Source organism: Rhinopithecus bieti, unplaced genomic scaffold, assembly GCF_001698545.2.
Source record: "Rhinopithecus bieti isolate Rb0 unplaced genomic scaffold, ASM169854v2 scaffold_57210, whole genome shotgun sequence".
Classification (NCBI taxonomy): domain Eukaryota; kingdom Metazoa; phylum Chordata; class Mammalia; order Primates; family Cercopithecidae; genus Rhinopithecus; species Rhinopithecus bieti.
This window is the reverse complement of record NW_016823439.1, coordinates 475,145-489,168: the sequence shown is the minus strand read 5'-3', so window position 1 is coordinate 489,168 and position 14,024 is coordinate 475,145. Positions and strand designations below refer to the sequence as shown.

Here is a 14,024-nt window from a genome sequence, read left to right as displayed (position 1 = left end):
CCCAGGCTGGAGTGCAGTGGCCAGATCTCAGCTCACTGCAAACTCCGCCTCCCGGGTTTACGCCATTCTCCTGCCTCAGCCTCCCGAGTAGCTGGGACTACAGGCGCCCGCCACCTCGCCCGGCTAGTTTTTTGTATTTTTTTAGTAGAGACGGGGTTTCACCGTGTTAGCCAGGATGGTCTCGATCTCCTGACCTCGTGATCCGCCCGCCTCGGCCTCCCAAAGTGCTGGGATTACAGGCTTGAGCCACCGCGCCTGGCCTGTATTGTGGTATATTAAAGAGCATGTGCTTTGGAGTTTAATTACTGACTCTGTCACTTCCAGCTTTGTTACTTTTGGCAAATTACTTAATATCACTGAGCTTTAGTTTACTTGTTTTGTAAAGGCAATATATGTAAAGCATTTACTACTGTGCCTGAAACAGGGTAGGTGCTCAACATACATCATCCTCTGTTTAATCCACAGTTATGCTATTAATAACTGATTCTCACTTATACTGGAGAGTCTCTACAAAAAAGCAGACTCAACCTATTATTAAGACTGCATCTGTAAGTAACTTTGCTAATACCAAGAGTTCAGTCTTTTCACAGTGTCCTGACTATAAAGGGAAAGTTTTGAAAAGCTTCAGTTAAAATAATAGCAGCTAACACTTATTGATTGCTTACTGTGTACTAGTACTCTTCCAAGTTCTTTATGGATATTAGCTCATTTGTTCCTCATAACAACCATATTTGGTAGGTCCCATTATTCTGTTGTTATCTCTATTTTAATAGGATGCAGAAACTGAGGCACACAGAGATTAACCTTGCTCAAATTTACACTGGGCTGTAAAGCCAGGCTGGTGGAGCTGGTCTCCAAAACCAGGCAGTCTGGCTCAATGATCTGCATTCCTAACCACTTGCCTAAATGATTAAAACATTTTTGTATACATTTCTACTGGATGCATTGTTTAATGGTGGAACACTTGGAGAATATTTCGTACTTATTTTACTCTTTTAAAACACTCCACCTTCCAAATAGTGGTTACTGTTGAAATGATTGAAATACTTATTTTGGAATTTCAATATATTCCTCTATTTTCAATAAAATGAAAGTACTTTCAATGAAAATATATGTTTGGTTAGAAAGATAACAAAATGCTTAGGTGTTAAATCATTTACAAAAGTAGACATTAGACATGACCCTTTTAAAGACCTTTAAAATTATTTTGTTACTGTGTTGTTTTCAATAAATAACACCACCTAATTGGACTAAGTATTTTGTTAGACATACAAAGAAAGTTCTTCAAATTTGGGTTTCTTTCCAGGTTGAAAGAGGGGAGCTCCTTGAATGCTATAGAAGTGTATTGTGGTTGATGGCTTTTCTGTGTTTGAATTTGTTCCAGCTGTGCTACAGTGCTGTTCTCCTACCCACATGGATGCTCTAAGTAGTTGTGTCACTCCCACTGCCTCTTCCTATGCACACTGCAACTACTTCCAGGTAGGAGTCTTGCAACCGTGGCCATGCTCTGCACTTCATGTGCGATTTTATCGACCTTGCAAAATTTCAAAGTGTAATTTTATATTAATGAGTAACCAGAAGTAAGCTGTGGATTAATGGGCTTTGTTTTCTCAGTTCTTGAAAAAAAAGAGAGAGAGAATTGATATAAATAATATCTCAGAATTCTTCTAGGCCAGAACTGTTCAATATAGTAGCTACTAGCCACATGTGGCTATTTAAGCTAATTAAAATTACATGGAAGTTAAAAATTCCTCAGTTATACTAGCCACATTTCAGTACTCAATAGTTTCATATGGTTATTTAAATTAAAATTAAATAGATTTAAAAATTATTCCATACTTCAAGTAGACACATTTTGAGTGCTCAGTAGTTTCATATGGCTTATGGCTACTGAATTATACAGCACAGATCTAGAACATTCCCATTATTACTGCAAGTTGTTTTAAACAGTGCTGTTCTGGATTTTTCCAAGGTAAAATGAATACCAGATAAACTATACAAGTACATAAGTCATCAAATGACAGATTCTTCCAAGTTAATACAGATAATTAGACTTTTCTTTTAAGGAGAAAGGAGAAAATGTCAAAATGAGAAATTTAAATGGTGGCCCCCTTTATCCATAGCCCATATGTTGTAAACACCATAGTGGTTCAGCATCCCTTATTCAAAATGCCTGTGACCAGAAGTGTTTCAGATTTTGGATTTTTTCAGATTTTGGAATATTTGCAAAAACGTAATGAGATATCTTAGGGACATGACCTGAGTCACATAGTTTAAAGGTAATTTCATACAATATTTTTTGTAACTTTGTTCATGAAACAAAGTTTGCGTTAAGTGCTTTTGTGCTGGAATTTTCTACTTGTGGTGTCATGCCAGCACTCAAAAAGTTTCAGGTTTTGGAGTATTTGGGATTTTGGAATTTTGGATTAAGGATGCTCAACTTTTACTTCAAATATCTTCTCATTATTTCTTAGGAGACACTTGCTTGGAGTTAAATGTTTTATATAGCTATTTTAAGGATACTTTTAAATTCCATGCTTTGTATTTTTATGCTATAACTGCTAAAGATTGGAATTGCGTGTTTGCCTTGGATAAGCATCTAGCCAAGATAGTTTCAGTTCTTAAGAGAATATCTTACTAGTGGCATTAGGGTACTCAAAAGAACATTCCTTTTTTTTTTTTTTTTTGGAGAAAATCTACATAGGAAGTCAAATTATAATCAGGTTGTTGTTTGAAGAGTATAGGATGAGGTCAAGGGGACTTAGCTGGCCCTTTTTCATGGCTGATATGATCAAGCATGATATCCCAGTCCATTCATCTTCACTGGAGGGACACACCTAATCCCACAGTTAGATGCTCTTGTTTGTGGGTCCAGGCACTCTCTTCTGTGGATCATACTGGAGATACTTTGACAGTGTTTATATCTTGATTATGTTGTGTGCTAAATGAAACATTTTAATAAAGACTTTTTCTTGTTATAGAGACAATATATGTCCATGTGTGGTGGGTCATGCCTTATAATCCCAGCTCTTTGGGAGGCCATGGTGGGAGGATTGTTTGAGGCCAGGAAATTGAGATGAGCCTGGGTAACATAGTGAGACCTTATCTCTAAAAAAAAAAAAAGAAAGAAAGAAAGAAAGAAAAAGGAGGGAGGGAGGGAGAGAGAGAGGGTGGGTTAGTTGGGTGTAGTGGCGTGTGTACCTTTCATCCTAGCTTGGGAGGCTGAGGTGGGAGGATCAAGCGATCCTCCCACCTTGAGGAGTTTGAAGAGTTTGAGGCTATAGTGAGCTATGATTGTGCCACTGTATTCCAGCCAGTGCAACACAGTGAGACCCTGTCTCCAAAAAAAAAAAAAAAAATCTGCCAGGCGCAGTGGCTCATGCCTGTACTCCCAGCACCACTTTGGGAGGCTGAGGTGGGTGGATCACTTGAGATCAGGAGTTCAAGACCAGCCTAGCCAACATGGCGAAATCCTGTCTCTACTAAAAATACAAAAATTAGCTGGGCGTGGTGGTGGGCACTTGTAATCCCAGCTACTCAGGAGGCTGAGGCAGGAGAATCGCCTGAATCTGGGAGGTAGAGGTTGCAGTGAGCCAAGATTGTGCCATTGCACTCCAGCCTGAGTGACAAAAGCGAAACTCTGTCTCAAAAACAAAACAAAAAATTTTAAAAAGAAGACAATACATGTTCATCATAGGAAAATAGAGATAAGCACACATAAAATTTTGAAATAGAAAAATGGGAAGGTGTTTCAGATTCCAACCCGAAAATAAATGCAATTAGTTTAGTTGGGCTGTAGGTATGGGTGAGAGTGTGTGTGCACGGTCAGTACATTGTAATGTTTAAGAGAAAGAGTTCTTGAGTATGGCAAACCTAGGCTTGAAACCTGGCTCTGTCAGTTATTTCATTGTAACTTTGGGTAAATTAGGAAGTTTCTGGACCTCAGTTTTGTCATTTGAAATGGAGATTATCACATTTCACCAGGCTCTTTTGAAGGTTGGATGAAATCTATATAAAGCACTTTGCATGTGCTTGGCACATAGTAATAACTCAATAAATGGTGCTATTGGCTATAGTCACTTAGTGCTTATACCATTTGAATTTACATTATTTGGCATTAGTGGCCTTCCGAAAATCATTGACAATCTTTGTTAATGAGTGTGTTTAGCAACGTCAACTCACTGCATACTTTCTTTAATCATAGCTCTTCTATATTTTAAGTTTATAATCTATCAGATATCTGTTTATAATCTGATATAATCAACAAACATTTATTGAATGCCTACTCTGTGCGAAGCTCTTCATTGGGCAACATCAATTCATTTCATGTTTTATTTAATCATTTTTCTGTATTTTATGTTCACAGATCTTTATCACCAAACATGTATTAAATGCCTACTCTCTGCAAAGTAGTATATATAAGAGAATATATCTTAAAGATGTAAATCTAAAAGCAACAGCCATTTTAGTCTATTGCTTTATTATTAAAAATAAATAATCCCAGGAAACAAAGGGCATTTGATATTCCATCCATTTTTCCCCATATTATTTGGAACAGAATATTAGTACCACTCCCTGAATCTGTAGAAGGATTGGTAGACTTTTGAGCATCCTGTGTTTGAAATTTCCTTACTGCATTCTTAAAACAGTATATGATAGATACAAATTATGTTTTTGTCTGTCAGCCTTTGTGGAAGAATTTGATGTATAGATGCTTTCTCAGCAAATAGGTATTTGGGTACTATAGCTTTTGATTTTGTATAGTTTAACCCTAAGAATTATTGACCCATTGAAGTGTTAAACTTAGTAGAGTGGTTGACATGTAGTATATACTAAGTAAATGCTAACAGTAGATTTGAAGCTACTATTGCCGAAAAGTAGATTAGTGTCTAGGTTTTCTTAGTGATCTTTAAGTTTAATCTATTTATGTTTAGCACTCATCAGCCTAAATATTGTAGCTTTCCTCCTTAATCTTATATTTGATTTTCTATCCAAACAGTTATATCTTTTCTTTTCCCAGAATCCTTCAATGCAATCCTCCTATCCAGTTGAATTTTTGCCTTCCAGTTGGCCCTGCAGTACTACTGATGAAAATAAAAAGACAGAAGTAAACCTAGAGGCTGTCTTTCAGATAGTAGATGAGTTGCATTCCTCCCCTAAATTGGAGATGGTAAAGGTGGAGCCTGTTGAGAATCAGTGCCCAACATCTCAATCTAACAGAGGCCAACACATTCTAGCTAATTCTAACAACAGCAATCCATGTTCTGCAAGTCAGGCTAGCCAGCTGGAGCCACTTACTCCTGTAGGCTCAGATATTATGTCTTTTGTGGTTGGAACAGAACAAGCAATTGCCTGCTCTCTACCACAGTCACCTGAGTACATCTATACCATCCACACAGCTCAGCCTGTTGAAAATAGCACAATACAGGAATCTGCAGCCATCCAGCAAGCTCATGTCAAACTGAAGGAGCACCTAAATCATAATCCATCTCCATCTTCAGTAGTATTTGTGCAGGAAGGGCCACCATTCAGCACACACCAGGTAAGGGGGCAAAGAAAAAAATCCTAATAAAGCTCAAAGTACCTAGTACTTCTGCTAAAGACTATTCTAGTGGAGAGTTTGTTCAGATTTTATTTGGGTTTAATACCAGTTCATTATGGTTTCCAGGAGGATCACGTCCCAGTGGTTCTGCACAAAAGATTCAGAAAGAAGTTACCTTAACCCTTAAGCATCCTCTCATTATATTATGCATGGTCTGAAGTCAACCTCTAAAGAGAGGTTGTCTAATTGAGCATTGTGGTATGAAGTTTATTTTCATGTTATAAACATCCCTTGAGTTTTTGCTTCCTATCTTAATTTGAATAGATTAGATATGCCTGGCCGATAATTCTGTTACCCAGGAGGGATGGTTTATTTGACAGACATTATGAGGACTTTCCTAGCCATTTGTAGCACAGAGGTAAGGAGATGGTTGGAGGTCTTTTCTAACTTTATTACAGCATCATTGAACTGTAACTTGTGAGCATACTGTGTTTGAATTTCCTTACTAATATCTGCACTCCTAAAGCAGAAGGTAAAGGCTAATTCCTTTATTGCCACCAGTTTATTACAAGAAAATGAATAAACTTTCATTCTCAATAATTAGTAAGAATAATTCATCAAAAGTACATCCACAGAAACAACATCAAATAGCACCTGTTCTCATTTTATAAGAGGAAGCTAAATAATTTGTACACACTGGACATACAATGTGGAATAATAGACATTGGAGACATTGGAGATGTGGACGGGTGGGAGAGTGGGAGGGGGAACAGAGATGAGAAATTACTTAGTGGGTACACTGTACACTATTCACTCAAAGCCCAGACTTCACCACTATGCAGTATATCCATGTAACAAAATTGTACCTGTACCCCTTAAAATAATACCCAAAAAAATCCAAATTAAAAAAGAATTTTTTTTTAAGATGGAGTCTCTCTCTGTCACCTAGGCTGGACTGCAGTAGTGCAATCTCGGCTCACTGCAGCCTCCACTTCCTGGGTTCAAACGATTCTTCTGCCTCAGCCTCCTGAGTAGCTGGGACTACAGACGCCCGCCACCACGCCCAGCTAATTTTTTGTATTTTTAGTAGAGATAGGGTTTCACCATGTTGGCCAGGCTGGTCTCAAGCTCCTGACCTTGTGATCCACCCACTTCAGCCTCCTAAAGTGCTGGAAGTACAGGTATGAGCCACCACGCCCAGCCTACAAAAAAATTTTTTAAAAATTAACTAGCACCTGTAGTCCTAGCTACTCAGGAGGATCACTTGAACCCAAGAGCTTGAGGTTACAGTGAGCTATGATTGTACCACTGTACTCCCACCTGGACAACAATGTGAGACCCTGCCTTAAAACAAACAAACAAAAAAAAACCCTGTACTTTTGTAAGTTAAAAAAAAATCAACAAGCTTCATGGGAGATATTCCTCTGATCATAAGTAAATGTTTTAGCTCCATATACATTTTAGTAGTTTGTGTATGGAGAAAGGTATAGTATCATTTATAAGAATGAAAAGCCTTATAAGCTTGTTTGTTGGATCATGTTCCTATAATAGAACTCCTCTGATAAAATATCTTAACTTTTAGCAGATATTTGGAGGAAATCTCAATTAATGAATGGGTTTAATATTTTAGGTGGATGCCAATATAAAATGCCAGACCAGTTCACGTGAGAATATCTTGCCTTCAGAACAAATGGGATTCCTCATTTCAGAAATGGGGCCTGCTAGCAAGCCTAGCAAAGACACAGGTTTAGCCACTCCAGCCAGATACAGAGAGCACAGAAGCAACTCACAACAAGGAAAGTCCCCTGGTAAGGATTATTGTGCTCTAGAATGCCAGAAGTAGAACCACGCTGTAGAATTAATATATGAATGACAGTTTTTCTGGGTCTCCATTTATTATTCATAATTGTATTATACCTGTCACATTGCTATTTTTACATAGCTATAATTTTAACTCTATATTTGTTCTTCATTATCTTTGTAAAGTATGTAGTAGTTATTTTCCTAATATTACATATAATGATTTCGGCTTTGAAAAATATAGAACATATTAAGAATAAGCAAAGGAATTTAGATTATTTAACTTGGAGAAGGCAAGGATGAAGGATGATTTAATAGCTATCCTAGATACCAGACTTCGAAATTGTAGTTGTACTTGTTCTGTTATTAACAGACTCTAGGACAAGAGGGCATGTACTTATATTGTGACAGGAGAAAATTAGATGAAAATTTAGGATATTATCCTGAGTATATTATAAAGGTACTGTAAAGTATGACCCTATACCAATGGTTTGTTTTTCTTGTAGTTTGTAAGAACTCAGAGTAAGTGATTGTTTTAGGGACATATAGTTGCTTCTAATATGACAAAATCATGTTTTTTGAAGAAAATAGTAACATCTAATAAAACATGTATTTTATATGATCCAAAGATCAAGTTACCAAAGTCTGCAGTGCACAGTTTCAATATTCTAGAATTACGTGCATGTCAGAGGCATGCAGTGCAAGCAGAATTAACCAGGACGAACAATCATTTTAACCTACAGTAATTTGAAATATGTTGAGAACTTCTGTGAAAATTTTTCCAAAAAGTAAATTAATAGTGATATGATCATAGATCATAGTGTAGCTCAGATTCATAGGGTTCTTTCTACAAAATGTCTTTTAGGCTAAAAACTATCCATCATTTGTTCACTAAACTTAGCTTGCACGCTTTTAGTTGACTATATATTCCGATCCATCATTAAAGATTAAAGATTTCTCACCACTGAAGATGTTTAACACAATGGCATGAACCTTGAAGGCAATTTCGATGAGAGAAGGGCAGGAACTAATATTTACTGTACCCATTTTTTTTTTTTTTTTTGAGGCGGACTCTCGCTCTGTCGCCCGGACTGGAGTGCAGTGGCCGGATATCAGCTCACTGCAAGCTCCGCCTCCCGGGTTTATGCCATTTTCCTGCCTCAGCCTCCCGAGTAGCTGGGACTACAGGCGCCCGCCACCTTGCCCGGCTAGTTTTGTATTTTAGTAGAGAGGGGTTTCACTGTGTTAGCCAGGATGGTCTCGATCTCCTGACCTCGTGATCCGCCCGTATCGGCCTCCCAAAGTGCTGGGATTACAGGCTTGAGCCACCGCGCCTGGCCCCTACTGTACCCATTTTTATGCCATACAACAAACTTGATGGAAGTGGTATTCTCATTTTAAACTTCAGGAAATTTAGGCTTAGAGTAAGTAACTTGTTCAAGGTCACATATAAATTTGTTTTCGTTTTTCATTTTTTCGAGACAGAGTCTTGCTCTGTTGCCTGGGCTAGAGCGCAGTGGCACGATCTTGGCTCACTGCAGCCTCCTCACCTCATGGGTTCCAGTGATTCTTGTGCCTCAGCCTCCCAAGTAGCTGGGACTACAGGCACGTGCCACCACACCCGGCTAATTTTTGTATTTTTAGTAGAGATGGGGTTTCACCATGTTGGCCAGGCTGGTCTTGAACTCCTGGCCTCAAGTGATCTGCCCACCTCAGCTTCCTAAAGTGCTGGGATTACAGGTGTGAGCCACCACGCCTGGCCCTTTTTTCTTTTCTTTTCTTTTCCTTTCTTTCTTTCTTTTTTTTTTTTTTGAGACAGAGTCTTGCTCTGTTGCCCAGGCTGCAGTACAATGGCACCATCTCGGCTCACTGCAACTTCTACCTCCCACATTCAAGCGATTCTCCTGCTTCAGCCTGTTGAGTAGCTGGGATTACAGGCACACTCCACCACGCCTGGCTAATTTTTTTATTTTTAGTAGAGACAGGGTTTCTGCCATGTTGGCCAGGCTGGTCTCAAACTCCTGCCCTCAGGTGATCTGCCTGCCTTGGCCTTCCACAGTGCTGGGATTGCAGGCATGAGTCACTGCGCCCAGCTGCCTTTTTTCATTTTTTGTGGAGACAGGGTCTCACTATGTTGCCCAGGCTGGTCTTGCACTCCCACACTCAAGCAGTCCTCCTGCCTTGACCTTTCAAAGTGCTGGAATTAACAGGCATGAGCCACGATGCATGGCTAGTCTTGTATAAATTAATATTGCTAATATCCTTCCCTAAGTTGTCTGCCTGTAGAGCGCATATTCTTTCCTTTTCATTTTTTATTGTGTTGAACACGTAATATAAAATTTATCATTTTAACCATTTTATTTTAATTTATAATTTAAATGTAATTGTACATATTTATGAGGTACAATGTGATTTTTTGACACATGTATACATAGTGTAATAATCAAACTGAGATAATTACCATATCCATTACTTTAAACATTTATCATTTCTTTGTGGTGATAACTCTCTAAACCTTTTCTTCTAGCTGTCTTGAAATATACACTACATTGTTGTTTGCTACAATTATTCTACTGTGTAATAGAATACGAAAACTTATTCTTCCTATCTAACTACAACTTTTAACTAACTTCTCCCAGTCCCCCACTTTCCTACCTTCCCCAGCCTCTGGTATTTACTATTCTACTCTCTTCTGTGAAATTAAATTTTTTAGCTTCCATATATGAGTAATATTATGCAGTATTTGTCTTTCTGTGCCTGACTTATTTCACTTAACGTAATGTTCTCCAGGTTCACCTATGCTGCCAAAAATGACAAGATTTCATTCTGTTTTATGGCTGAATCGTATTCCATTGTATATGTAAATATACACACACACACACACATACATACATACATACATATACAGTGGAATACTATTCAGCCGTAAAACAGAATGAAATCTTGTATGTTGAAGAGACATCTCCACACCCATGGAGAAATATGTATATACGTATATACACATATATGTATATATTTGTATATATGTATATATGTATGTATATATGTATGTATACACATATATATATCACATTTTCTTCATCTGTAGATGCATATTTAGTTTGATCCATATCTTGGCTATTGTGAATAGTGCTGTGGTAAACATCGGTGTGGAGATGTCTCTTCAACATACTGATTTCATTTTCTTTGGAGATGCATCCAGTAGTGGAACTGCTAAATTATATAGTGGTTCCATTTTTAATTTTTTAAGGAAACTTCATACTGTTTTCTATAATGTTATCCTAACTTACATTCCTACAAACAGTATATGAGTCCACTTTTCTCTGCATCTTTGCCAGCATTTGTTATTTTTTGTCTTTTTGGTAATAGCCATTTTAACTGGGATGAGGTGATATTGTGGTTTTGATTTGCATTTCTCTGATGATTGGTGATATTGAGCATTTTTCCATATATTTGTTGGTCATTTATGTATCTTCTTTTGAGAAATGTCTATTCAGGTCTTTTGCCCATTTTTTAAATTAGACTGTTTTTGTTTTTGTCTTTGTTTTGCTTCTGAGTTTCTTAAATTCCTTATGTATTCTGCATATTAACCTTTTGTCAAATGTATAGTTTGCAAATACTTTCTCTCTTTTTGTAAGTTGTCCCTTCATTGTATTGTGTCTTTTGCTATGCAGAAGATTTTTAGTTTGATATAATCCCATTTGTCCATTTTTGGTTTTGTTGCCTGTGCTTTTGAGGTCTTATCCAAAAAGTCCTCAGCCTCCCAAGTAGCTGGGATTACAGGCACCCACCATCATGCCCAGCTAACTTTTGTGTTTTTAGTAGAGACAGGGTTTCACCATGTTGGCCAAACTGATCTCAAACTCCTGACCTCAAGTGATCCGCCCACCTCGGGCTCCCAAAGTGCTGGGATTACGGGCGTGAGCCACTGTGCCTGGTCTCCTTTATCATTTTTTATTGTTTTTTACTTAAAGTCCTTTTTTTTTTTTTTTTTGAGATGGAGTTTCGCTCTTGTTGCCCAGGCTGGAGTGCAATGGCATGATCTTGGCTCACTGTAACCTCTGCCTTCCAGGTTCGAGCGATTCTCCTGCTTCAGCTTCCCGAGTAGCTGGGATTACAGGCCTGCACCACCACGCCCAGCTAATTTTATGTTTTTAGTAGAGACAGGGTTTCTCCATGTTGGTCAGGCTGGTCTTGACCTCCTGACCTCAGGTGATCCACCTGCCTCAGCCTCCCAAAGTGCTGGGATTACAGGCGTGAGCCATTGCGCCTGGCCTTAAAGCCCGTTTTATCTGTTGCAAGTATAGCTACTGCTGTTCTTGTTTGGATGATGGAAAAGATGGAACACTCTTTTCCATCCCTTCACTTTCATTCTATGCATATCTTTTTTTTGTTTGTTTGTTTTTTGAGACAAAGTCTCACTCTGTCACCCATGCTGGAGTGCAATGGTGCCATCTCAGCTCACTGCAAACTCTGCCTCCTGGGGTCAAACGATTCTCGTGCCTCAGTCTCCCGAGTAGCTGGGATTACAGGTGCATGCCACCAAGCCCAGCTTTTTTTTTTTTTTTTTTTTTTTTTTTTTTTTTGGTAGAAACGGAGTTTCACCATGTTGGCCAGGCCAGTCTCGAACTCCTGACCTCTAGTGATCTGCCTGCCTTGGCCTCCCACAGTGCTAGGATTACAGGTGTGAGCCACCCTGTCCAGCCTGTGCATATCTTTTTAAAATTTAAAGAAAAAAATTTTCTTGTTTTTTTAGATGGAGCCTCACTCTGTCACCTAGGCTAGAGTGCCATGGTACGATCTCAGCTCACTGCAACCTCTGCCTCCCAGGTTCCAGTGGTTCTCGTGCCTCAGCCTCCTGAGTAGCTGGGATTATAGGTACCTGCCACCACACCCAGCTAATTTTGCAGTTTTATAGAGACAGGGTTTCACCATGTTGGCCAGACTTGTCTTGAAATCCTGATCTCTGGTGATCCACCCACCTCGGTCTCCAGAAGTGTTGGGATTACAGGCATGAGCCACTGTGCCCGGCCCATTGTGTGCATATCTTTATAGATGAAGTGAGTTTCCTATAGGTAGCAAATAGTTGGGTCTTTAAAAAAAAATCCATTCAGCCATTCTATGTCTTTTAATTGGAGAATTTAGTCCATTTATATTTAAGGTTATGATTTACAGGTAAGACTCATTACCTGTAATTATTACAAAATTATTACCATTTTGTTAGTTCTTCTGTGTTTTATAACTCCTTTCTTCCTTTCCTACTGCTTTCCTTTGTGGGTAAGTGATTTTCTTTGGTAGTTTATTTTATTTTATTTTATTTTATTTTATTTTATTTATTTTTTTTTTTTGAGACGGAGTCTCGCTCTGTCGCCCAGGCTGGAGTGCAGTGGCCGGATCTCGGCTCACTGCAAGCTCCGCCTCCCGGGTTTACGCCATTCTCCTGCCTCAGCCTCCCAAGTAGCTGGGACTACAGGCGCCCGCCATCTCGCCCGGCTAGTTTTTTGTATTTTTTAGTAGAGACGGGGTTTCACCGTGTAGACCAGGATGGTCTCGATCTCCTGACCTCGTGATCCACCCGTCTCGGCCTCCCAAAGTGCTGGGATTACAGGCTTGAGCCACCGCGCCCGGCCGGTAGTTTATTTTAATTCCTTGCTTTTTATTTTTAGTATATTAGTTATGGATTTTGTTTATGGTTACCACAAGGCCTACAAAAAACATCTTATATTTTATTTTAAACTGATGACAACTTGACTTTGATTGCAAAGAAAAGAAAAGAAAGAAAAAAACAAAAAACCCTTAAACTCTATACTAACTCCATCCCTCTTCACCCTTTGACTTCTGGATGTCTCACTTTACATCTTTTTATATTGCCTATATCTTAACAAACTGCTATAGTTATTATTTTAATCTTTATTCTTTTTTGTAGTTATTATTTTAAATAGTTTTGTCTTAGGCTTTACACTAAAGAAATCAGTTATTTATATATCACAATTACAGTATTAGGGTATTCTGAATGTCTCTGTATGCTTACTTTTATCAATAATTTTTATACTTTCAGATGTTTTTGCAGATGTTTTATATACTTTCAGATGTTGTTGTACATTTAACATTTACAGTAAAACAGGTCTGATGGTGATGAATTCTCTCAACTTTTGTTTGGGAAAATCTTTATCTCTCCTTCATGTTTGAAGGATAGCTTTGCTAGGTACAGTATTCTTGGTTGACAAATTTTTTTTTTTTCCTTCAACACTTAGAATACATCATCCCACTCTCTCTTGCCTGTAAGGTTTCTGCTGAGAAGTCTGCTGCCAGATGTACTGGAGCTCCTTTATGTGTTATTTGCTTCTTTTCTGTTGCTGCTTTTAGGATTCTTTCTTTGTTCTTGACCTTTAAGAGTTTGATTATTGCATGCTTTGAGGTAGTCTCATTTGGGTTGAATCTGCTTGGTGATCTCTGACCTTCTCGTACCTGAATATTTTTATCTTTCTCTAGGTTTAGAAAGTGTTTTGTTATTGTGTATTTCAGTAAGCTTTCCACCCCTTTTTCTTTGTTTATTCCCTCTTGAAGGCAATTGACTCTTGCATTTGCTCTTTGTAATTCTGTCCCATAGATCTCATAGGTATTCTTTGTTCCTTTTAGTTCTTTTTTTTCTCCTCTGACTGTGTATTTCCTTTTCTCTTTC

General features: G+C 38.3%; 1 protein-coding gene across 1 annotated transcript in view; it reads left to right on the top strand.

The window, feature by feature from the left end:
* Positions 1–14,024, top strand: part of HSF5 (heat shock transcription factor 5) — a 62,256-nt gene that overhangs the window by 17,716 nt on the left and 30,516 nt on the right. Inside the window, exons 4-6 of the mRNA XM_017861562.1 lie at positions 1,385–1,479; positions 5,021–5,542; positions 7,173–7,350. Coding sequence (XP_017717051.1) covers positions 1,385–1,479; positions 5,021–5,542; positions 7,173–7,350 — 795 coding nt within the window. The remainder of the gene's footprint in view (positions 1–1,384; positions 1,480–5,020; positions 5,543–7,172; positions 7,351–14,024) is intronic.